At 40.7% G+C, this 26328-nt stretch overlaps 1 protein-coding gene across 1 annotated transcript in view; it reads right to left on the minus strand.

Annotated features, from left to right (window-relative positions):
* The window catches only part of NRG3 (neuregulin 3), a 1039102-nt gene that overhangs the window by 229183 nt on the left and 783591 nt on the right, over nt 1–26328 (minus strand). Inside the window, 1 exon segment of the mRNA XM_055324814.1 lies at nt 9486–9559. Coding sequence (XP_055180789.1) covers nt 9486–9559 — 74 coding nt within the window.

A 26328-nucleotide genomic window follows, 5' to 3' on the forward strand; every position in this document is an offset into this window, starting at 1 on the left:
ATGAGGATTATTTGTAAAGTGCTGAGCCTAGTGTCTGACACAGTGAGCATTAAAAAAAGTCTGTTGTTATTTTCATTCTTTTAATAATTACTAAATTAATAAACACATGTTATAGATAGTTGGGAGACTATAGAAAAATATTGACAAGAAAAAATTATGCATATTTCTACCACATTTTGCAGTGGATTGCCTCCGAGTCATTTTTTCAAAAGCTCATATATTAAGTGTAAACATATATTTTACAAATTTAGGTGACCATATAGTACTGCTTTACATATTTTTGGTCATTGTAATTACTCATAGCTCTCTCCTTTGCTTTCTATGTATCCTAGGTTAGATGATAAGTTATGTGCTCACCTATTCACACCATATATGCTATTTCAAATCCTACATTTTATTTAATATCATACAATAGCTGCTTTTCATAACAGTAGATGCTGCTCTAAAATATCACGTGTAACAAGTTCTATACGGTATATGAATGAACCATATTTAGTCAATCAAACCATTATCTTTTTTAAAAACAAGAAGAAATATGGAAATAATGTTATCAAATGTAAAATGTATTATAGATTTCTTAAAATTAAATGCCCTTGTGTTATTTCTATCTATAGAATAGATGGAAACACAAACAGCACCAAATATACATAATTATGGAAATATATGATTAAGACCACATTTATATCCATCAGGAATCTTCAGATTATTCAATAAATTCAGTTAGGATAATGGTTTAACCCTATTTTTAAAAATATTTTTCATAATCTCTTAAGTATATACAAATGCAAACGTCAGATAGGTTGACTATATAACCATAGGTATATATGTAAATTACATAGACAATAAACTTTTAATGGCTAAATTAGTAAAATATATTGTTTCATGGTGAAGGAAGTCCAAGTATTAAAACATATGAACTATTTCTTAAATAATGGATAGATTTGGTCACATAAAAGGCAAAACTTCTTTATGTGCCAAAAAAGATAAGTAATAAATCAAAGAGCAATCTCGAAAAATTATTACATATGTGATAGTGCATGGTTTTTTCTTCAAAATAACAAATTCCTTTAAATAAGACAAAAAAAAAAAAACTACCAGACTTGAAAGTGAGCAAGAATTTTAAAGAACTTTAAAAGTCTAAATGAAACTGATCAATATACAAATGAAAAAGTATTCAACTTTGCTGATAATCAAAGAAATTATATTTAAAACATTGGTGAGATAAAATTTACCCTATGAAATTATCAATTAAAAATATTATCTAGTTCTGTGTGAAAAAAAGTAAAATGAACTTTCTCCTACTGTGTTCATGGAAATATAAATTAATATAGCTTTTCAGAAGAAAAGTTATCGAAGTGTATTAAAAGTCCAGACATGCATTCTTAAGAAATAAACTGTACCAGATATGTATAATGCTTACCAAACACTGTAATCATGAAAAATTGGAAATCCACTAAATGATCCAGCACAGAAGATTTGTAAAAAATTTATAAGACATGCTTATAATGTTATACTCTTTAATAGTTTAGAAAAATGTAAGATTATATTATGCTGTGGTGAAAACGTCATAATGTATTCAGTGGCCAAAAAATAAAAAATAAAAAGAAAAAGCAGATTATGATATATGTACAGAATGATCCCAACTTGGTTAGGAAAATTAGTATATTATGTAACGAGGTGTTAGATTTTAATTCTTCCTACCTCAGATTTAATTAAGGTATCAATATAATGAATAATAGATAATGAAGTGTGAAACTAATCACTACGTGCAGAATTTATAAAGGAAATAATCCAATAATCTAGAGCCATTCCAGAACACTTGATCTCCCTTTCTGGCTCTGAAAACATAAAGGCAGTGGGAAAAATATGGGTAAGAAAGCCATCTTGGTCCTGAGAGTCTGATTACAGAGGAGTATGAGTGGATTGCTCTCCAGAGCATGTGGGGACAACAGGTGTGTCGGCAGGTCCTGTGGACTAGCTGTGGACCCCATGCAAGAAAGAGGGGATGCCGGCTGCCTGAAGTCCAGCCTGAGAGGCTCCTACTCAGGCCTAAGGACAGCCCACCACTGCCCCAGGTGCAGCAGACCCTCAGCAAGCCAGGGCCAACTTAGGGAAGGTAGCAGTTGGGAAGCTGGGAGGATGGAGCAGAGCACAGAGGCTAAGGGGAGGCAAGGTCAGTTATGTTTCCCTCTGGTCCCAGTTTACCTGCCTTCAATGTGTCAGTGGATTTTGCGGTATTTCTACATGAAAAGTACAAAAGAGTTGGACTACCATGTGATAAAATGATTATGAGTGCTTATCTCTGAATGATGTCATATTGGGAATTTTTTTAGATTAAATATCCTATCTTCCTAGTATTCTAGAAATGGTGTGCATTTGCATGTTGAGTTGGTAAACTTCAGGTATTTTGTATGAATTAAAAGGATAGATTTGAAGATAATAGCAACTGAGTGTAAAACACCATCCATCTGATGGAAATGATAAACTTTATAAAATTCACAGGGACATGGGCAAAATAGGACGATTCTGTTACTTCTCTTTCAAGGCCAGAACATGCTAATAAGAGTTATAGACTTTATGTATAGACCTGTTCTGCTAACAACATTTTTATGGCTACCGGAGAGCAGAAGAATGTAGAAAATGTAGGCATTCGGAGCAGATTCCAGTCTAGAAGACCCCCCTGTGCTCTCATCAGTATTGATTAATGGACCAGAGGAGCAAGTGGTGATAGTTTCTGCTTTGTGCCCCCAAGAAACTTCCCTTTCTCCTTCTAATTTATAAATGGAAATTTCCTCCCCAGGACCATGCTGCATAGCCTCCTAGAGAGTCCTTCTCATTCCAGTGTGAATATCCTTATAAAGTTGGGCAGTGTGCAACCCGGGTCCACAGCCACAGCACTCCATGTGGAAAGTTCATTATAATACTCTTTTTCTAGATAAGCCTTCCGTGAGCAACCCAACTCTCTCCCCTTCACTTTATGTGAACATTTATTGCCTACCCACTTTTATGATATTTCCTTAAGCTGTCTTGTCTTTTATATGTGTGTATGGTTTTTTTTTGGTACTTGTTTATAGATATTTTCTTGCCTCTATGCAATTGCAGCTATTTGAAACCAGGTCATATGCCTACTGCTTTTTAATCCTTGGCAGTATCTGTCTCAGTGCCTCATACACTGTGTAGTTATAAAGGGAATAACAACAGTTAAGATAAAATACAACCATCATGATAATAACAGATAACATTTATTGAGCCCTCACTATGTGCCGAGCACAAAGTTCTCTGAATGAATTATTTTATCTAATTCTAACAATAACTGTATGCATTAGAGACTATTAATTTTATAAAGAAGAAAACCAGAACCCATCAAGATTAGGCAACTTATCCTATTTCAAACTAATAGTAAGACTTTGAATGAATGAAACGTAATTTCTCTCTTTTGGACATTACATCCTTTGGAGCCTACAATCCAATTTAAATATATGCAGTTTGCTAGGCCATGGTTTACAGATGGTAGGATCTTTAATTATTATAGTTTGAATCCATAGCATGGGTGCACTCTGTATGTGCCTAATTATTTGGGGTAATAAATAAGTGAACGAATAAGAAGATATATTATTTCAGCTACATACAGAAAACGAGAGCCGTTTTCTGCTTTTAACCAGGATCCTTCTACAGGTTAAGAAACTGAGCCTCAATTACACTGTGACTGACCAAGGCCATGTTGCTATTCCAGAGCATCTTTCCTTACACTCCTGTATCTCACTATTGACACATTGAAGGGTTTTCTATACGTTACATGAAATGGAGAAAGGCAAGAACGCAGAGCCTGTGTCTCTTTGGGGACGTCCCAAATGATAGTCTTCAAGGAAATCTCTTGTATAAGCTTTGCCTGCATCTGCCTGGGCTCCTGGGCCCCATACTGGGTCTTTAAAGGGGGCTCTTGAGTCTCCTTCTCCTGCACAGCAGAGGAGCATCACTGTGCCCCGAGCTGAATGGTTTGAGCACTGGGTAAGTGATGATCCAGTGGGCTCCCTGGTACACAGGGAAGCAGACCTACTGTGCTCAGACCTGACAAATTCATTGTCCCCGCAAACCATTACAAATGGGGCTGTGTTGACTGGCTCAGTGCCGGCGCTCCCACTAGGGCTAGAACCACATGCTACTGCAAATTTGTTTTTTGGGTCCCGAAGTGATTATTTCAGGTAAGCTGGGGTCACAGTCTGGAGGGATGGGACATCTAAACCCACACCATTTTTTCTGCTAGCTTTCCTCTGAACCACAGCTGGATGGCTCCTGGCATTTTAGATGGCACTCTAAGAGCAGAGCCTGGTTCCTAAGACTTAGAGAAATAAAGTAAGAATGTAAATCACTACCAGTAATAACCAGATTAGGCTTAGGAATTACTTATGCTAAGCCTCACAAAAGCAAATCAAAACTTAACTAAGTTTCTATGCTATGCTCTCCCAGAAAAGGTAGGCCAAGGTCAACCAATCCGTACTTGTGTGCTCAGCCCAAGTTACCTGACCAGGCTTTAAGATTTTCCTTTGCTTCATATAAGGTAAGTAACCCTGCTTTAACCAGTTAGCAAAATCCCAGTATCACTTCCTCATTCCTACTCACTTTGGTCCTCAAAATCACTCACCTTCTATAGCTCTTCAGGGATCTTTTTTATCTGCTAGGTTGGATGGCGCCCCATCCGTGAACTGCTGAATTTTTATTAGATCTGTAAATCACGGACATTTTTCTTTGCAACGGTTCATATGGACTGGATCCAGAAGTTCTCCTCATCCTCCCTTGGGGGAGACTAGATGACTCTGAGAGCGTAAGCTATAAAAGCCCCACGCCAAATCCTGGGCCTGCAGACTTGTCACCTGTGGCCAGCCCTGGGGACACTGGGAGTTAGATGCTGGTGGAGAGAGGAGGTCACAGCTACGTCTGGGAACGGCTACCTTCAGCCACGTGTGAGGAGGACCCTCGCTGTAGATCGCATCTTCTCTCCCCTACACCATTCTTTGATTCCGTTCTGATTCCATTCTCTGGAGCTTTTCTCATGCTTCCCCCGGCCAGTGATGACATGAGGATCTTGATGATAACTCAGGTTGGCATGCGCTCCTAAGAGAGGACACTCCGGAAAATGTCTGCCTGCATCCTTGACCAGCTTATGATTCTTCAGTTCCATCTGGTTTTCTGCTTCAAGGTGGAAGATGGTGCCTGACTGGGTGGGTGCAGGTGTTTAGGAAGTGAAAAACGGACAGGAGTGATAGGTTGATCCTGCATTTGTGGGAAGGGGGACTGGTTGTGAAGCAATTCAATGAGAAAATGTGTAGAAGATTGTAGGGCTTCCTGGGTGTTGCTGGCTGTAGGAAGCAGAGTGTAGACATATGCAGGTCCAGGATGCCACATCGACGGCTGCTGGCTCCTCCATAGTCAGGTCCTCTGGATCCTGACCCAAGTCTGTTCCTCTTACCACCTTCCTCCTGAACCCGTGCTCACTATTCATCCTTGTGATCAGAATGTGGCTTCCACACACTGAATACGTATGAGGGTTCAATTCACCTGACAGTGATGCAGAAGATATTTTTTCAAAATCTGACATCAAGGCAGCTAGAAGTTTGATTCATGCATGTATACAGGTCTTCCCGAGTGGGGTTAATCACAGGTTCTTTAGGGGTAAAAAATGAGTGTTTAGAAGAGCAGGTCTGAGGACTCACCCTGGGGCCAGGTATAGACAATGGTCATAGCAGTGACTGAGCTTTCTCATGGGGACATCCAGGCATTATTTCCCCAAATGCATGCATGCTGGGGTTTTATTTATTTTTTAAAATTAATTGGAGGGACACACATTTCCAAAACAACCCTGCCTTGCCTGGGGGAGAATAGAATGACAGAGGTTTCTAACCCGCTGTTAACGGATTTCGCTAAAATAGAGCAGACATTCAGCAAATGGGGAGAGAGGGAGGAAGGAAGAAAGGAGAGAAGAAAGAGGAGAGAGGAGGAGAAAGAGGGAGGCTGTTGGAGGGAAGCTTATTTCCTGAGTGCAGAGTCATTCGAGGATATCATGTGCAGCAAATTAAACGATCCTTCAGCAAGAATTTTGACAAGAAAATTTCATTAGGGATTTAAATCTCTATGGAAGCTCAAGTTGCTGCATTAAGATATGAAAATTGTGCAAATATTGTTCCTTAGAATAATGTTTGCTGCAGGTCATTGAGTTTCAGTCAATGAAATTGAGAGTGATAAATGTCATAGTGGAAACCAGGGAAGGGGGGGCGGCGGGGAGGAAGGGAAGAGGCCCGCACTCCAATGCTCAGGCACCCGAGTCACTTGGATCAGAAGTTAGACTCCAGCATTAACTGGCTGCGTGACCTTGAGCAAGTTTATTTAACATCTCCGAGGCCTAATTTCCTCATCTATAAAACGTGAGCAGCTGCCAGTGACTCCGCTAGACTGTGACTGGGGGGGGGTTAGTGAGATAACCCAGGTGAGGCCCCTGGCACAGCGGCGGGCACCCAAGAACTCTCAACACACACCAGTGACTCTACTGATGAGTCAACGTGGGGCTGCTGTTCCTCGGGCACTGACTTCTTGCCAGTCTGGGTGATGGGTGCCTATTGGGATTATTAGTGCCATTCTTTGGGTGAAATGTCTGGGGTTCAGAGGCCTAGTGAACATGCCAAGGTCACAGAGGAGTAAGTGCCTCCGCCAGCACCATGCCCATGCTTACGGGTCTGTGTTTCTCTCCCTCACTAGACCGCAGGGGCCTTGGAGCCTAAACTCTGTGTGTACCTTTGTACTAACAGAATCTGACCGGTTAGACGGGCCCTGGTAAGAGCTCAGAAAGTACCCTGTGGAGTGAATTCAGGACCACCTAAATCAAGGGAGGCATGCGTGCATAAATGCTTTTCCCATTTATTTTATTTTATTATTTTCTCCATTTATTTTTTCATTAGTTTTTTAAAAGATTGTATTTATTCATTTGACAGAGAAAGAGAGAGAGAGAGAGAGAGAGAGAGAGAGAGAGAGAGAGAGAGGAAGAGCACAAGCAGGGGGAATAGCAGAGGGAGAGGGAGAAGCAGGCTCCCCACTGAACAGGGAGCCTGACTCCAGGCTCCATCCCTGGACTCCTGGATCCCAGGCCCCCACAAAGGCAGATGCTTGACCAACTCAGCCACCCAGGGACCCCTGCTTTTCCCATTTAAACTCTGTCTTAGGGACTCATTCATTGGGTTTCTCAATGCTTTCTTTCTTAGTCTTTATTTCAAGGTTTTCTGGAGTATTGACTCACACACCTTATGCCATTTTATAGGAAAACAGGAGAAAAAGGAGAAAAAAAGTCATATACTTCCACAATCCAAATACTAAAAGTTCCCTTTCAGCATTTCTTTTTCTTACCATTGGACCAAGGGATGTTCCTACTGCGATTTTATGTGACACTAATTTTCTATGTTGCTGTTTTTCACCCAATAGGGATATTTCTTACAAGTATCATTTTGATGGCTATTTAATAGAGCATTATAGATGTGCCATATGAAATTTTACTTAAACATAGTTTTGCTGTTGGTTTTCAGCATGTGTCCATTTTTCACCATTGGAAATACTGCTGTACTAAATATTTTTATGCATATAAGACCGAGGTTTTCAGGCTAGAGATCACTTTTTTTTTAAGGAGCACAGTCCCTACGGAGGCCTCATCCTCAATTTTGTAGGGATGGACTATGATATCTAAGTGCATGGCAAGGGTTTGGTTAGATTGTCTAAGGAGAGATTATTTCACCTATTTTGCACCATATGTGAGCCCTGCCCCCATACCTTGTCCTGTAACCTGCAGACAGATATCTCAGGGCCATATATGAAAAGTAAAAGGAAGGAAGAAGGAAGGAAGGAGGGGAGAGGAGGGGAAGAAAGGACAGGGATAAACCTAAAAGGGGGGAATAATGAAAAAAAACAGAAGAAAGGAAAGGGGAGAACAGAAGGGAAGAGAAGAACAGAGAAGGAAAGAAGAGGGGGAAACAGAGAGAAACTAGGTATATCAGCCAAAAAAAAAAAAAAAAAAAAAAAAGGAAGAAAGAAAGAAGCATAAAGAACAAAATCAACAAGCCCATTCTTGTAAGGGCTTTGTAATAGTCCAGATCCATGTCTCCAACCACAACCACATGCTTGAGACACCCACTTAGCGAGTGGCAAGATCATAACATGAAACAACAACAAAAAAACACACTCTAGTAACTGTCCTCTCTCAGGGTAATTTCTAGGCACCTGTGCCTCAGGTTTCAGAGAAGGAGATAATTCACAGCCTGCTTGCTGGCTGAATTTTAGGAAATCTCCACTTGTCTCAAGGAGAGTTAAATTTGTAAAGAAGCAAGTAGTTATGATTATATCATAGCTCATCTTGCCAAGATAAAACGCAAAGTAAGTGAAATCATACACACCTTTCCCTTTTAGAAAATTTTGCATTTACCTAAGGAGATGTAGGTAGGAATTCAGCAGCAGGGGAGGAGGGAGAGATGAAAATATGCATTTTGAAAAGATGTGGAAAGATGGCTAGAACTGTCCATTATCCAGTGGTGTGCTCACTCCCCCAGGGCCCACTTCTATGTGTCGTCAATACGCAATATTTTGTGGAAGTCTGTTTTATGCGTGGTTGGGATTCAGAAAACCATAACATCGCCTTTGTGGTTTGGAAATGCCTGTCATTATCCTCAGTGAACTAAACTGCTGATTCAATAAAAAAAAAGAAAAAAGAAAAAAGAAAAAAGAAAGAAAGAGAGAGAGAGAAGGAAAGAAAGAAAGAAAGAAAGAAAGAAAGAAAGAAAGAAAGAAAGAAAAGAAAAAAAAACCCTCCTTTCCATAGAGGTGGTTCAAATTGTAGCCGTCATTGAAAGCACAGAAGATTATTTACGAATAAGGCACAAAATTCACATTTGACTACAACTGGTCAGATTTGCATCCAGTGCTACCTTTACCCCATAGAGAGACAAAGAGCAAAGGACTAGCAATATTTCTCAGTGGCAAACCGTCCCCTTCCACGAATGACACAAAACAAACCATTTGCCAACAGTCCAGTGACCAGTGGTCCTAGCAAGCAGCGTGGCTAAGCATGGGTTTTCCCACCTTGAATGCTTCTTAAGCGATGTTTTATATGCACATTTTCTTAATAAGTATGGTCAACGGGCCTAGGCTTAATATCCTCAAGAATTCCCCAGCAAAGTGTAAGAAGCAGGAGACTGTAGCTTCCAGAACATTCTGTTAGGCCAATTCCCTGGTGTCACAGCAGGCCTGGCGGGGACCTGCGAGCTCAGGCAGCCCCGCGGGCTGCATCCAGAGACCAGGTCCCCTTGTGGAAGACATGCAGACCCAGGCCCAGGGAAGTCCGTGCGGAGACAGCTTCGGCCTCTGACACCTGTCCCATCGGCCCCCCCAGGCCGCCTTCAGCAGAGCAAGCCCTGCTCCCATCTTAGAGAGAGAAGAAAAACCGCTTGACCTACTTGGATCCGACAGGATGGAATCCGTTTTCGGCAGGAACTGATCACACCGCACTCCCTGGTAGCCTTCTCTGCACCTGGGGACAGGGGGACAAACACACGCATGTGGCCGTGAAAGACTCCAACCAGCAGCCCAGCCAGAGACCAGGGCCCGCCTGCCCTGCTGGGACGATCCCCCCCATGGGCTCAGGCTACGGGGACACAGCCCAGCACTTTGCTGTCACTGTTTCAGAGGGGAAGCCAAACAGCACCTTGAGGTGCCCCTCAGGTCACGACGGGGGGCACAGTCCCCTTCAGGGGCCAGCCCGGCCGCAGGGGCAGGCAGGCCTTTCCTTCATGCAGGGCGCTTGTCTCTACGGGCTGCAAATGCCCCTCTGGAAGCCCAGCCTAGGGCTCCTTTTGCCAATAAAAAAAAAAAAAATCATTCTCTCATATGAGTGACCCAATCTTATCAGATGTTGACTATGGTTTATCTTCCTCATGTTTTAGGAGTTTGATCATTTGCTAACTTGCCCTCTTTTTATGTTTTTTGTTTTTTGTTTTTGTTTTTTTGTTTTTTTTAACGTGGCTGCTCCTCACATGGCCAGAAATAACAGTTATTTTACAGCTGCTAAGATCTGAAAGGCACCCATGTCTTACGGGCAAGGTTCCCTCAAACATTCCTATTTCTCCCTCCTCATTTCTCTCCCTTCTTTTCTTTTCTTTTTTTTTTTTTCTCTGCCTTATTTTCACACACGTGTGCGAAGTGCCTGCTCTCTGGCAGGCGGAGTACGAGGCAACTCTCCCGAGGCCAGGGGGCAACCTGGAGGCCTGTGTCAGTATTTCGGGGGTCTACATTTTATCTGTAAAATGTGACTTTTTTTTTTATCACAACAAAATAAAATGTTGCTTTGTACCTGGTGTCTTTTATTAGGAATTTACTCCCCCCATTTCTCACAGAGATAACAGATAATTGTCACAACCAGATTCATGTAAGGACTAAGCAGTCCTCATGAGCTGCGTAAGACTCTGTACTGCTCAGAGTACCCTCCATCCTCTCTGTACTTTGCTGAGTAGTGGAGGGGGGAAGCTTCAACAGTAGTTTCTGGCAATAACTGGGAAGGCCTTTTTTTTTTTTTTAATAACAAGGAATTGGCATAATTGGGGATGAAGGTAAAACTTGGAACCGAGATGGAGAAGATGGAATGTACATACGTAGAAAGGCTCTTAAAAATGTCGACCTTGGTTGCATTCATTATTTGTGGAGGCTCAAACTTGTGAAGGTTCAATACCATACTTTTTCCATTTATTCTGCATTTTGATTCTGAAAAGAAATCTGGCTTTGCCCATTTCTTATTTAAAAAACTTGTCAAGGGATCCCTGGGTGGCGCAGCGGTTTGGCGCCTGCCTTTGGCCCAGGGCGCGATCCTGGAGACCCCGGATCGAATCCCACGTCGGGCTCCCGGTGCATGGGGCCTGCCTCTCCCTCTGCCTGTGTCTCCTGTCTCTGCTCTCTCTCTCTCTCTCTCTCTCTCTGTGACTATCATAAATAAATAAAAAAATAAAATAAAATAAAAAAGTTTAAAAAAAAAGAAACATAATTTAAAAAAAATAAAAAAATAAAAAAAATAAAAAACTTGTCAAAAAAAAAAAAATTTGCCAGCAGCCCCGGCGAGGAGGCCTGTCACCCCAGCCCTGCCAGGCCTGAGCCTCGGCTTCACACAGCTCGCCCAGTCAGGGCCACTTGGTCGCCTCACCCAGCGTCAGCCCATTGGCTGGCAGCTCAAGGGACAAATGTGGCCGGTGCCCCAAACGCCTGCCTCTGTAAGCGGGGAGGTGGCCGTTGGCGGCCTGCTGGAAGCTTCGCCTGTCACGCTCGAGTGACAGAAGCAGGGAAGCAACCATCGCTGCTCCTGGGATGCATCTGTCCTACTTACAGAGGGAGATGTTGTGCTGCTGGCACAAAAATCGGATTTGAAAACCAACCCTCTGGTTGTTAGCAATCGATACAATTGAGCAAGGAATTCCATGGGACCGTGGTGTCAGAGATGTGGGCCCTGAATGCTCTCTTCAGCATATGCTCTGTTTTGGGGTGTCGTAGAGTATTAGGCAAGGTCTACTGCAGCGGGAGCAGCAACCAAAGGGCATGGAGGGAATTTTACTGCCCCCCACGGTGAGCCAAACTGCAAGGCAGGTCAAGGGCAGGCTCTCTCTAGCACCTTCTTAAGCCTGGCACTCTGGAGTGTATTTGGTAATTCTCCTCGTAGACCAAGAACCAAGACTTCTGATTTAGGAGTATCCAGTACCCTGGATACCCAACAGACCATTGAAACAATTTGTCTGAGCAGCCACATATTGTCATCACTTTTGTTTTGTTATCTATTTATTGCACTTGAAACACAGCAGACATACCCCTCCGTCTGTGATGGTAAAAGTCCGAAAATACTTAGGACCAAAGCATACTGATGATGAAAAACTAAATTCCTGTTCTCCTAAAGCTGCCTCAGGCTGTCAGGGTGCCTTTATTCAGAATTACCAGAACCACAGTGCTTTAATCCTTATTTCCCGCCCGCCCCAAATGATGAGGTATGGGCTGGGCGCGTGCTACGGTGCGCACTCACCTTTTTGGAGGTTTTATTTCCAACATATGTGGGAGCTGTGAAGCACACTCTACTCTTTGATTCTTTGCATCTTCAGTTAATATGGAAATGGTATCCTAGGGAGATGTCTGATTTCAAGAGAAAGTGCTTTTTTGTTTTGTTTTGCTTTTTAAGGGGGTTCTTCATTACTGACAACACATTATTCCATTTGTGTGTGGAAAGAAAACTATGGAAAGGTGTTTGACATTTTTCCAGGCTTAAGCTGATTTTCTGGGAGGGTGAGCCCACTCTGAAGTGCTCGGGCCCCACGGGGTGTGTGGAAAACGGCACAGCAAGGGCCTTCCTGCGGCCTTCATACCTGCGTGATGCAGACGGTCACATGTGACGATGCTCGATGCTGGCCCAAACCAGGCTAGGAAACCTGCCAGGGCCTGTGTGACTGGATACATAGCCAGTCCTGTTCCTTTGTTAAGGAGGCAGTGTCTCTGCTAATTGGTGCCAGGTTTTAAGAAGGACACATTAAAATTTCCACTGAAAAATCACACATAGGTCATATTGGTAAGTTCAGACCCATCCAAATGTGAAGATAAAATGGGCCGGCAGGTAATGCCAATGTACTGGACTGAATGCATGACAATATTAAAGACATAAAGCAAAGCAAAAAAAAAAAAAAAAAAGTCAAGTTGCAGGTCTATTGCATTGACCGAGTTTGGCGGGACTTCCGACAGTGTAACAAGCATTTCTTTGGAGAAATATCATTGTATGTTTATTTTGAGAGGATTCTGAGAGTGTTTTTCTTCACTTTGTAAGAGGTTTGCATTCTGAAGGATTTAGGTATATGCAAAACAGAAGTTCACATAATAAAAAGGTCTTTGGTCATCTAAGGATGATAGAATTTATAAAAATTTAAAAATACATGTGTAAAATAATGATAAGCATTTTTTAAAAAGCACAGATCTTCTCTTACCTAGGGTTAATATTCTACTTGTTTTCCTATTCTTCATTGCTTTCTTTTTTTTTTTCTGCATTGCTTTCAAATGTCCATTCAATTCATCCAGTCTCTGCTCTATGAATTTCTTTATCCTTTAGAAGCATCAATCACAGTGATCATATTAAAAATCCCAATATTCCCTGGTGGTTTTGTATGTAAGTTTTGATTCTACAGCTGAATGGCCTAAGAGCCCAGGGGGCAGGCTCAGGACAGGAAGTAGAGCCCAGGTTGACAAACAGTTATGGGAGAATTGTTATCAATGGTGAATCAACCCCAAACACACTCAGTCTACAAGAGCTAAGACATTTTACCTTGAAAAAAAAATTCGTCTTAAACTCTATGTTTATCTACTCTGTGATGAAAGAGCTGTCAGTTCTGAAACCAGGAAGTTCTTGCTCATGTGGTTTGCTTTGTTTATCTCCAAACTTAAAATGCAGGAGGGAAGGACATAGTCGAGGAGACAATGTCCAAAGCAAGGGAGGACAGGTGAGAGGCTGAAGGGACACCGTGTTGGGGGCACTGTGGATAAGAAAGCTCGGGCTGACAATGAAGTGGGGGGAAGAGCTTGGAGACTGTGCTGGTGAGCCTCAGGCCTGGGTCACAAGCCAGGATCCTGACTGTCTGGGGACAGGGCCCACTGTGCAGTTTCAAAGCAAACATCTCTCTTTCTACTTTTTTACATCCTTCCAGCTTGGCCCTTACCCCACACCTCACTTGTTCAGCTATATCTAGAATAACAAACTCTCTCTTCTCTTTAGTTTTCCTCTTCTCTATCATCCCTGAGAAAAAGCCCAGTTTTAGTGAAAAGTTTTAAAAAGCAATCCTTGGGCGAAAGAGAAGAGACTAGAACTGGCAAAGATGAGAAAATACAACATGCATGATTGTCAGCTGGATTTCAAAACTCGCTTTGTCTGGTGTGGTGAAGAAGAAGTGGTTAACACATCACCCAGCCTGGGTGTGAAGGACCCAAAGGAAGAGACTTTTAAAATGGTCCATCATTTGCTGATGATCCCACAGAAATCCCACTGCTAACTTCGGACCATTCCCATCTCCTCTCTTACAATACTCTGTGCCAGTTGTTTTCCTTGAACCCATTTCTTGAGTAACAATTACACTAGAGCTAATCATATTAGTGACTTTGAGTGAAAATTAAAGAACTCTCACTTGTGGGCAACAGTCTCCCTACATTTCCAGATTATTCTTCCATTTTCCCTCTTCTTTTTGTTAGGAAAACAAAAGAAAACAAAACCAAATAACCCCAAAATCGTTCCACTGCGGGAACTATACTAGCCTTAGTCCTCATCTGTTGATTTCCTGGTCATTTACTCCTTAATGGAAGGTGTCATTATTGCTTCACTCTGCTCTCCTCCTCTCTTCCTCTGTCTTCATTGTCAGGGGATTGATTATGCACATGGATGGCCCAGTCAATAGACGGTCGCTTACAACATGTCTTCCTCTTGTTTATCACAATGACTCACAGTGTTGAGTTTATAGTCTCATTTCTCTGCTTAGTAGTTACGTAGATGTACTTTTCGCAAATCATTTAACATCCCTATTCTCCAGTTTCAATCCAAGAGAAATGGGAGTGATCCCAGGAAGGAGAAAAATGAACACGTACACATAGCTGATATTCTACACACGCATTTTGGGCATTTTTATGACTACAGGCCTTATACCTGGCGTATCTGCAGAGATGCATTTGACATGATTTATAGAGAGAAACGTTTGAAGGATGGAAACATGTTCAAATGTTTGCTTCAATCCCTATGTAGTGCCTGGTCTCTGCATTCATTTTAGAGAAAGTATATACATATGTGCTTTCTTATTGGAAACTTGATTTTAGACATAAAATTTGAACTAGCAGAAATCAATGAACTTCGCAAGAGAAAAGGTGGCAAACTGTGTGGGTTGTTTCCTGCCTGTATCGACTTATATTCATAAAAAAATGACAATTACTCTTTGATGTTACAGGAAAGTAGACACTTTGTCAGTGATATACAAGTCTGCCAATTTTCAGGAGCCTATTAAATGCTGATTTGAAAAGAGAACGACCCCTCCAGGTATTCTTCACTTATCTCCTGCCAATTCTCTTCAGCCTCAATGGCAGACCTTGGTTGGGGAAAAATGGAAAAGATCATCAGGCATTTAAACTTTACCTTTTAAAGGTAAGTTGGTTTGGAGGGCTTAAATCCAGAATCAGCTGTTTGCTGGCTATTTAGGCTTCTGTGTCTCCTTCCTTTCATCTGCAAAATGGAGGTAATAATAGTAGCTCTCATCTAGAATTATTATTAAGAATAAACTATATAACACCTGTGGTTCAGGGTAAGCACTCAATAAATGTTAGCTTTCTTAAAAGGAAATATTCTTTGAATTTAAAATCATCATCACAGCTTTGCAAGTGAGGAAACAGATTTCAAAAGTTAATTATCTGATTCCTACATCTCACATCCAATAAGTAGTTGAACTAGAGGCAAACTCAACTGGGGATAACTTTACAGCCCTCACTTGATCTGTGGCACTTCCTGACATTCTTCATGGAAAATCAAAGGGATTTCCATTCTTCTTGGAAAAGTGATACATAGATCATTATATACCCAGGTACCTTTCCCAAGATTAATATTTGAAAATATGGGGACACCTGGGTGGCTCAGTGGTTGAGTGCCTGCCTTCCGCCCAGGGTGTGATCCTGGAGTCCAGGGATCGAGTCCCACATTGGGCTCCTTGCAAGGAGCCTGCTTCTCCCTCTGCCTGTGTCTCTGCCTCTCTCTCTGTGTGTGTGTCTCTCATAAATAAATAAAACCTTTAATTTTTTTTTAATATGGCCCAACTATCATGAACTGAAGCCATGATTAAGAATAAGAATTAGGGCAGCCCAGGTGGCTCAGCGGTTTGGTGCGGCCTTCGGCCCAGGGCATGATCCTGGAGACCTGGAATCGAGTCCCACGTTGGGCTCCCTGCATGGAGCCTGCTTCTCCCTCTGCCTGTGTCTCTGCCTCTCTCTCTCTCTCTCTGTCTCTCATGATTGTATAAGTAAATAAAAAAAAGAGTAAGAATTAAAGACAGATTTATAAGTTACTGTCCAATCTCAAAACATTCTTAAGCAAACCATGTCACAGAAACTAGTCACTGATTTAAAGGCATATTTCCCGAGCTTCATGTTAATTTAAAAGGTAATCACCAGAGTGCCTGGGGTACTCAGCCCATTAAGCATCCAACTCTTGATTTCAGCTCAGGTACTGAATTCAAGGTCATGGATCCAGCCTGGTGTCAGGCTCCCTGCTCAGCACAGAGTCTGCTTGTCCCTCTCCCTCTGCTCCTCCCTGCTCGCACTTCTCTCTCTCTCTCTCTCTCTCTCTCTCTCTCTCAAATAAATAAGTAAAGACAAATTTTTATAAATAAATAAGTAAATGGTCATCACTAACTACCGACAGGAAGACTCTTCAGGGGCACTACTATTGAAGAATGATAATGACATCTCTTCATTTCAGACTAATTCTCGATTTTAGTCCTCAGTTAAAAATTAAAACCCAAGCACAAACAAACCAAAAGAGAATGAAGTTCAGCAGGGCCAGTGAACTGCCCAGCATAGAAGAGATAGGGGATACAGGAACCAGAATTCCCCCACCAGGTCTCCACCTGAATGCAAGTGGGTGTTGGATGGACCAGGAACTCTTCTACCTAAGGTTCTGCAGCCTAGAGTCGTTAATGGTGTGAGAGCACATTGCCTTGCCTGCCGCTCACTGCTGAAGCTGAGATCTAGGTCTGGCTATGGAGAATATTGAGAGCCTGATTACAGTGTAAGCTTTCCTTAGCTGAATTTAAAATTTAATTAAGTGGTCTTATTTAAAAGGAACACTAATTAAGATAGCAAGATCGTTAAGTTAACCAATTGGAATTAAAAGTACCCACATACTGGCTGTAGGCACAGCCTTTCCAACATTATTTCAGGTGTAACTGGAAGAATGTGGAATTGCATTATTTTAAACTGCAAACCGCCTTCAAACTCATGAAGATTCTCCAATGTGTTACCAATAGCCTTCAAAATTACCACAAATTCCATGGCTGAGACTGAGGCAACTGTTTTTTATAATGTCATTCATCTTACAAGTATGGTGTTTCTTGCTAAGGAATTTGTATCTGTAATCTTAAGAAAGTATAGAAGTTTATTTTTTAAAATTTCCCTTTAGCAAAGTTTGAATTCAAAAGTAGATGGAGGCCGATTATTTCATCATAAGACTGCTGTGATTTCAGAAGGGAATCTGAGAGCATCTGTTCAAATCCAGGAGGTGTGCTCCATTCTGTTACTATAGGAGCCCCAAAGACAGAAACGAAAAAAATGATTGCAAGTCTGAAAAATTATATATATATATATATATATATATATATATATATATATATATATATAACACAAATGTGTATTTACTCAAATGCAAGTTCTTCTTAACTATATATAGAGTATCAGGGACTTCCTTCTATCCAGCAGTCACCCATACACTCCATTGACCAAATCACTATCAGAGAGACAGCAACTCATTTACATCAAGTCATTTTTTTCCATTTAGGGCAATCCACTTTTGGACAATCCGTGGCTGAGGAGTTCTTTCTGAATTAATGTTTTGGCCTTTACAGAGATTTCCGCCCCTCTCTGATCAAGACCTTCACCTCAGGTTTACTACCTCATTAACAAAATTAAAACACAGAACATGGCATGAAGGTGCTACATAGGTTAGGGTGTGTAGCAATATTATCCAAAGCACCTGTGTGGGCTGAAAAAGTTATTCTATCTAATTTAGCTTTGCTTTTACTGCATCAAAAATAAACCATAATATCTTTTTAGGCTAAGAAGGTAAATGAAAGAGGAATGTATTGGCCTTCTTGCAGGAACACTTCATATTTCACTGTCACAGTGCAGGTATTGAAATACTAACTGCCCTTCTCAAGAAGGAAAGGCGGGGGGCAGGTCATAGTGACAGGGGGTGGGTAGATGCAATTTTGCTTCATCAATTCAAATTGGTTGAGAAAATGCTACATTACTAATTTCCCAGCACATGCAAAATCGATTTTGGCAAATGCGAGATTCTAGTTTTCGAGGGTGGTATCCTGTTATAGAAGAAGAGGCACGTCAGCTTGGATGTAAGAAGACCCCCACGTCTGCCACATAGAAGTGTGACAGAGGTGTGTGATGGACCTCTGACATCTCGGGTGCTCATCTCTGTCATAATTTAGTGCATGCTCTGTGCACATGTGCACATACTCAGACACGCAGGCACAGACACCTGTTGTCCCTATTCCTTGAAAACAGGTCTAGTCGAATATTAGTTGACCATAAAGTTCAGGGTCCATTTCTGGATTCTCTATTCTGTTCCATTGGTCTATGTGTCTGTTTTTGTGCCAGTACCACACTGTCTTGATGACCACAGCTTTGTAGTACAACCTGAAATCTGGCATTGTGATGCCCCCAGCTATGGTTTTCTTTTTTAAAATTCCCCTGGCTATTCGGGGTCTTTTCTGATTCCACACAAATCTTACAATAATTTGTTCTAAGTCTCTGAAAAAAGTCCATGGTATTTTGATAGGGATTGCATTGAACGTGTAAATTGCCCTGGGTAGCATTGACATTTTCACAATATTAATTCTGCCAATCCATGAGCATGGAATATTCGACAAAGGAGGAAAGACGATCCACTGGAAGAAAGACAGTCTCTTCAATAAATGGTGCTGGGAAAATTGGTCATCCACATGCAGAAGAATGAAACTAGACCACTCTCTTGCACCATACACAAAGATAAACTCAAAATGGATGAAAGATTTAAATGTGAGACAAGACTCCATCAAAATCCTAGAGGAGAACACAGGCAACACCCTTTTTGAACTTGGCCACAGTAACTTCTTGCAAGATACATCCACGAAAACAAAAGAAACAAAAGCAAAAATGAACTATTGGGACTTCATCAAGATAAGAAGCTTTTGCACAGCAAAGGATACAGTCAACAAAACTCAAAGACAACCTACAGAATGGGAGAAGATATTTGCAAATAACATATCAGATAAAGGGCTAGTTTCCAAAATCTATAAAGAACTTATTAAACTCAACACCAAAGAAACAAACAATCCAATCATGAAATGGGCAAAAGACATGAAGAGAAATCTCACAGAGGAAGACATAGACATGGCCAACATGCACATGAGAAAATGCTCTGCATCACTTGCCATCAGGGAAATACAAATCAAAACCACAATGAGATACCACCTCACACCAGTGAGAATGGGGAAAATTAATAAGGCAGGAAACAACAAATGTTGGAGAGGATGTGGAGAAAAGGGAACCCTCTTACACTGTTGGTGGGAATGTGAACTGGTGCAGCCACTCTGGAAAACTGTGTGGAGGTTCCTCAAAGAATTAAAAATAGACCTGCCCTACGACCCAGCAATTGCACTGTTAGGGATTTACCCCGAAGATTCAGATGCAATGAAACGCCGGGGCACCTGCACCCCGATGTTTCTAGCAGCCATGTCCACAATAGCCAAACTGTGGAAGGAGCCTCGGTGTCCATCGAAAGATGAATGGATAAAGAAGATGTGGTTTATGTATACAATGGAATATTACTCAGCCATTAGAAACAACAAATACCCACCATTTGCTTCAACGTGGATGGAACTGGAGGGTATTATGCTGAGTGAAGTAAGTCAATCGGAGAAGGACAAACAGTGTATGTTCTCACTCATTTGGGGAATATGAATAATAGTGAAGGGGAATATAAGGGAAGGGAGAAGAAATGTGTGGGAGATATCAGAAAGGGACACAGAACATAAAGACTCCTAACTCTGGGAAACGAACTAGGGGTGGTGGAAGGGGAGGAGGGCAGGGGGTGGGGGTGAATGGGTGACGGGCACGGAGGGGGACACTTGACGGGATGAGCACTGGGTGTTATTCTGTATGTTGGTAAATTGAACACCAATAAAAATTAATTTATAAAAAAAAAAAAAAGAAAACAGGTCTAGTGATCAGAAAATGTAGGCAGACGATTTAGGTTCTAACATTAAAAGCAGCAGAGAATCAGGCTCTCTTCCTCCACTTCCCTAGTTAATTGAAAATTCCGATGACTGCCTTTGATATTTCCCTGCCAAGTGTGGACCGGGATTTATTGTCACATCCACTCCTCTTTATTATATTCACTTCCAATGTTATAAGAATGAGGAGTTTGCCAATCTCAGACTTTCCCTGATGCTTTAGGTCCATCCAACATCAGCGGATTCCTTCACTTGTCTCTACACGCTTGGAATTAGAAGAGCAATTGACTCACATGTCCAGACTAGTCAATGGAAGAAAGGTAATGACCATTCTTGTCCTCTCACAGTTCAGCAAGAAATGGAAAACTCAGCCAGAATAAAACATTTTAATGTTGTTATCAGTCGGCTTGGGCTGCCATAATAAAGTACCACAGACTGGGTGGCTTAAAACACAGAAAATTATCTTCTTATAGTCTGGGGCACAGAACAAACTGCAAGATCAAGGTGCCGGCAAGGTTTGTGCCTGGCGAGGGCACTCACTGGGTTGCAGATGGTGGCCCTCTCACTGTGGAGACGAAGAGCTCGATGCCTCTCTCTATCTTCCTCTTCTTGAATTTTGATGAACAACAATGTTTCATATAAGTGTGTCACGTATGTAATATTTGGGACACACTTATACTAAGGATGTATTCATTCTTTACCCAAACTTCAAATTTAACTGGGCGTCCTATATTTTATTTTCTGGACCTGGCAATCGGTGACTATATGAGTAAAAGAATGTGAATAAGAAGAGAAGTAAGACCCATCAGCGAGAACGCCTAGATTAAAGTTAGCATATAAAAATTTTGCTGTAGCTGTCTCCTGTTGTGACAAATTGAGCAATCTCTTGTGTTAAGGATAAGGAGTCCGGGCACATTGTATTTACTTGTATCAACCATACCGGGGACATAATGAGCTCACAGAGTCTGGAAGGGGCAAATATGAATTTCAATAGCTTAGCTCTTAAGTGGCCAAAGCACGGAAGGAATATGTCAAGAATGTGATGAAGAGCAGATGAAGTAATGTTGTTTGTAAACGTGAGGTACAGATTTGTGACTTGATTGTGCAGATCACTAGCTACTATTTTGCATGAATTCTGAATAAATGGTAGGAGTATGCTGGCCAGCAGCCCAAGTGAGTCCAAAGGAAAAAAGAGGACCCATTCCCCTGCTTCATTCTGCATCTCACTTTACTCAGTATAAACGTAACACACAGGCTACAGCATTTGAAAAGCAGTGAACACAGATCTGTAACATAGAGCCCTGATAACCGAAAATCCAAGGTAAAATATAAGAAGGGACTCATCTGGAGGACCTTTCTGGAATTCACTGTTCGTAGAAGGAAACAGTGAGAGAGTATGTTATCAACAAGGGATCAAAGAGGCCAGCCTTGCTCCCTGCCTGTGTAGTGTGGGTGATTCCCTGTAGCAAAGCAGTACACAGCTTGATAAGGAAGAGTGAAAAGAAAATAAATCTGAGAGATAAATCTTATTTAAAAGGCATCTTTATGATTGGCATTATAAAGGAGAGAGGGAGCTCATTAGCCAACAAAGTGATAAAACCACTCACAGCGTGCTTCAAAAAGAAGTGGTAATAATTATTGTCTTTCTAAGAAAGGGGGCAAAATATCCACACAATGTCATTCACAAATCCCTTTACAGACATCACAGAGCAAGCTGCAAAAAGTCCCACAGCTTTCTGATTTAATTAAGTGAAGAAAGCAAGGGAAGACTTTTACAGTTCACACGCCTGGATCATAGAAGGTTCTACATGAAACATGATTTTTTAAAAAGCCATTTTAGAGACCCCTAGAGTTTGCTGAACCCTCATTCAACAGCATAATTTCCCCTGTTTCTCCCAGGATATTGTACAATCGACTAACAGGGTGCAGCATTTCTGCCGGCGAAAGGAAGTGGGCAGCTTTGATCAGAATTCACAATAATATATCTCCCTTGTGTGATAAATGATTTACTGCTGAGGATAAATGGATATAATCTTTCATTATGTATGACATTCATCAGCAACAAGGAAGCTTTGGACTGAATGGAAAGTGATTTCATATTAAAAGCCTCATGCAACTCAGACTGAGATGAAAGTGAGGTCTTGCCTTGGGAAAAAAAAAAAAAAAAGCCGCACAAGCTTGCAGGTTTAAATGGATGCTCAGTCAAATATAATCGTTACTCTAAGTTTGAAAATCTGTTAGGAGGAAACCGGGGAATTATGTGACTAGGTCAATCTCAATTTTGCACAAAAAGCCCCATTTCTTAACCACGCCATTCTATTTACTTAAATGTATCATTAAGACCAACTCTGAGGACTGAGAATAGCCAGAGAACCAGGTAGAGAGGAGAGAGAGGAGGTGGGGTGGGGTGGAAATGACTTAAATTCCCATTATCATAGAGAGTCAATGCACCATTTCCAAAGTAGATAAATCAAGAAAGAGAGGCTTAGTGTATTATTTAGAGATATGAAGTTAACAACTAGGAAAATGCCAAATGAAAATGGTTTCATAAGCTTGCCTGTGTGGGGAGGGAGATGCAAGTTCAGGAGTGGAGGAGCCGTACAGAGGGAGGAGGCTAGGGCAGGTGGCTTTTCAGTATAAGCACATTCATATTATTTAATTTTTTTAAATATATACATTTAGATGATGAAGCAATTTAAATTTAGTAAATCATTTCATTTTAAAAACAATTCTAGTTCTTTTTTTAAGATTTATTTCTTTATTTATGAGAGAGAGTGAGAGAGAGAGAGAGAGAACTAGGGAGGGAGAAGCAGAGGGACAGGGACAAGCAGACTCCAAGCTGAGCATGGAACCCTATGCAGGGCTCAATCTCAGGACTCTGAGATCATGACCAAGAGTCAGATGCCTAAAGGACTGAGCCACCCAGGTGCCCCATGACGATTCCAGTTCTTGGCTTCACTGACTATTTAGGACTCAATTGTAATGTCACATCTTTATTTGATTTTCTTTTCTTTCATCCTTTTTTTTTCTTTCTTTTCTTTTTTTCCTTTTTTTTTTAATTAGAGAGAAAAAGAGAGAGAGAGAAAGTGCAAGCCAGTGGGGAGATGGGAAGCACTGGAAGCAGGCTCCATGCTCAGTGCTGAGGCCGATGTGGGGCTCTATCTCACAATCATGACCTGAGCTGAAATTAAGAATCAGACGCTTAACCACCTGTGCCACCCAGGCACCCCCATTTGTTTCTATAATATGAATTTCCCAATACTACAGTATGTTTTTGAAGCAAAAAGATGTAACATAAAGATGAAAGACAATGAGAAGAGATGAAAGACAAGCCACAGAGTAGGAGAAAATATTTGTAAAAGACATAATTTGATAAAGCACTGTTATCCAAAATATACAGAGAACTCTCAATCTCTAGCCAGAAGAAAGCAAATAGTCCAATTAAAAAATGAGCCAAAGGCCTTAACAGACACCTCACCGAAGAATATATACCCATGGCAAATAAACATATGAAAAGATGCTCCACATTGTATGTCATAAGAGAAATGCAAATTAAAACAATAACAAGACCACTATATACTTATTAGAACGGCCGAATCTAGAACACTGACAATATCAAATGCTGGCCAAGTGGTGGAGCGACAGAACTGCCCTTCATTGCTACTGAGAATGGTGCTGCTACTTCTGAAGACAGTTAAGTGGTTTCTCGCAAAACCAAACACAGTCTTACCATCTGCCCCAGCAATCATGCTTGTTGGTATTTACCAATGGGTGTTGAAAACTCATGTCTACACAAGCTGCACATGGATCTTTAGAGTGGCTTTATTCATAATTGATATAATTTGAAAGTAACCAAGATGTTCTTCAGAAGGTGAGTGAATAAACCTTGATACCTTCAGACAATGGAATGATAGTCAGGGCTAAAAAGAAATGAGCTATCAAGTCATGAAAAAGGCAAGGAGGAAACTTAGATGCATATCAGTAAGTGAAAGAAGTCAATCTGAAAAGGATACATACTGTATGGTTCTAACTATATGACACAATGAAAAAGTAAAAACTATGGACACTAAGAAATTAGTGGTTGTCACGGTTTGTGGGGTGAGAGATAAATAGGCAGAGCACAGAGAAGTTTTAGGGAGTGCAAATACTCTGCATGATGCCACAATGATGGATGGATGTCATTAGACATTTGTCCAAACTCATAGACTGTACACCACCAAGAGTGAACCCAATATAAACCATGGACTCTCTGTGATTATCATGTGTCATTGTAGGTTCATCAGTTAAACATCTGTACCACTCTGGTGGGAGATTACTTAATGCAGTAGGCTATGCATGTGTAGGGGAGTACATGGGAAATAAATAATAAATGCACCTTTCCTTCAATGTTGCTATGAACTTAAAATTTCTCTTAAAAAGTAAAGTCTTAATAAATAAATATAATATTTATTTAACATATATTTAACAAATGAATTTATTTAAGAAGAAAATATCTAATAAAATTAAATATTACATAATTTAATAAAAATTAAATAAATATATCTATTCAATATAGAAATATCCAAAGTAGAGTAGATGAGTAGGCATAGTTTTTGACCCAAATCTAACTGTTTTCTGATAGGACAGATTGGTGGAGTAGAAGACATCATAAGAAGTCTGTTCTAACAACCTCATTTTCTGGAGGACAATATAAAACAAAGATGAGGACTTACCTAAAACATCAAAGACCAAAACCGGTAGAACAAGACTTAGAGCCCATGGAGTTTGTTTCTAAATCCAGTATTCCTTCTCCCTTTTAGCATTTCCTCTTAAAAGGCAAAGGTATTCCTAAATCCACAAGACATCCCTGATGCCAGACTTCTCAGAGCTTTTCCAGTGAAAGCATATGTTTTACTGAAGATCAGTCAGCACAATTCCACTGGCTAGAGTTCTGGTAACCAAACAAGGTCAAAAAGAGGTAGCAATATCAATGTCACTAGCCTGGACAAGAATGGAGAGTAAAACATATTCTAAAACTGAATGTCCTATGGGAATCAGGAAAATCACATGAGAGCATGAGTGAAGATGGGTAAGCTTAGGGAAGACACATAAGGGAATATTCTTTCTAACAGTGATATGGATAAGAGTGTTGACCTATAATTAAAACAGGAAAATACAACCTGGTACAAGTAAGCTTACAAAAATTAAGTAGACCTCCATCAATAGTAAATTCGAAATAGACTTCAGAGGAACGTTATTTAACTGGAGGATTTGCAAGCTGAAATGGCAACTTAGGTAAGTAGTGACTTGAAACCAGTAAACCATGATGCTTACTTTCAAATTAAAAAAAAATAATAATAATAATAAATAAAAGAGAGAGAGACAGATAATCAAGTTATGGGTGATATATTTGATGTTCCTATATGTTTTAAGTAGGAATAAATCAACATGGAAGTGCTATCAGAAAGTTCTACACCTTGTAGTGTCACAGTTGAAGAGAGATGTAACCTCCTCTATTCAGAGCACAGTACTGAGATCTTGACTCAGTTTAGATGAAGTAATCCTCATGAAGCTGATAAAACAGGAGATATGGGTACTACAGTTTCGTAGATAAGAGAGACCCAAATTGAGAGAAATTAAGTTCTGTGTCCCAGGGCACATGGAAAGCATGTGTTAGAACTTGGCTCTGACATCAGTATAAACTGACACTAGAGACCGTTTATTTCTTTATCTCATGTAGTTCTCTCTCTTTTTTTAAAGATTTTATTTATTTATTCATGAGACACACACACACACACAGAGGCAGAGACACAGGCAGAGGGAGAAGCAGGCTCCATGCAGGGAGCCCGATGGAGGACTCAATCCTGGGACCCTGGGACCACGCCCTGAGCCAAAGGTGGATGCTCAACAGCTGAGCCACCCAGACGTCCCTATCCCATGTAGTTCTTGACCATGCAAATAGTATTATGTATATCTTTTAGTGGTCCATTTTATTATTAACAACCTTCTGAGGAAGAGAGGGCCTGTCATTTTATATTTACTATACAGATAAGGATAAAAGTGAAACTAAGAGTCTAATGATTTGCCCACAGTTATATAATGGCATAATTTAATTAATCTAAAAAAGCCTAAAAGAAAATACAATGATATTTAATATGACTTTAGACTTAATAGTATGCTATCATATTTTAACTTCTCAATCCACACAGTCATTCAAAATTAAATATACTAAGAAAGAAAGAGGTGGTATATCTGGAAACAGAAATCTCTTTAAATATTCAAAATA

The sequence above is a fragment of the Nyctereutes procyonoides genome, unplaced genomic scaffold (genome assembly GCF_905146905.1).
Source record: "Nyctereutes procyonoides isolate TBG_1078 unplaced genomic scaffold, NYPRO_anot_genome, whole genome shotgun sequence".
NCBI lineage: Eukaryota > Metazoa > Chordata > Mammalia > Carnivora > Canidae > Nyctereutes > Nyctereutes procyonoides.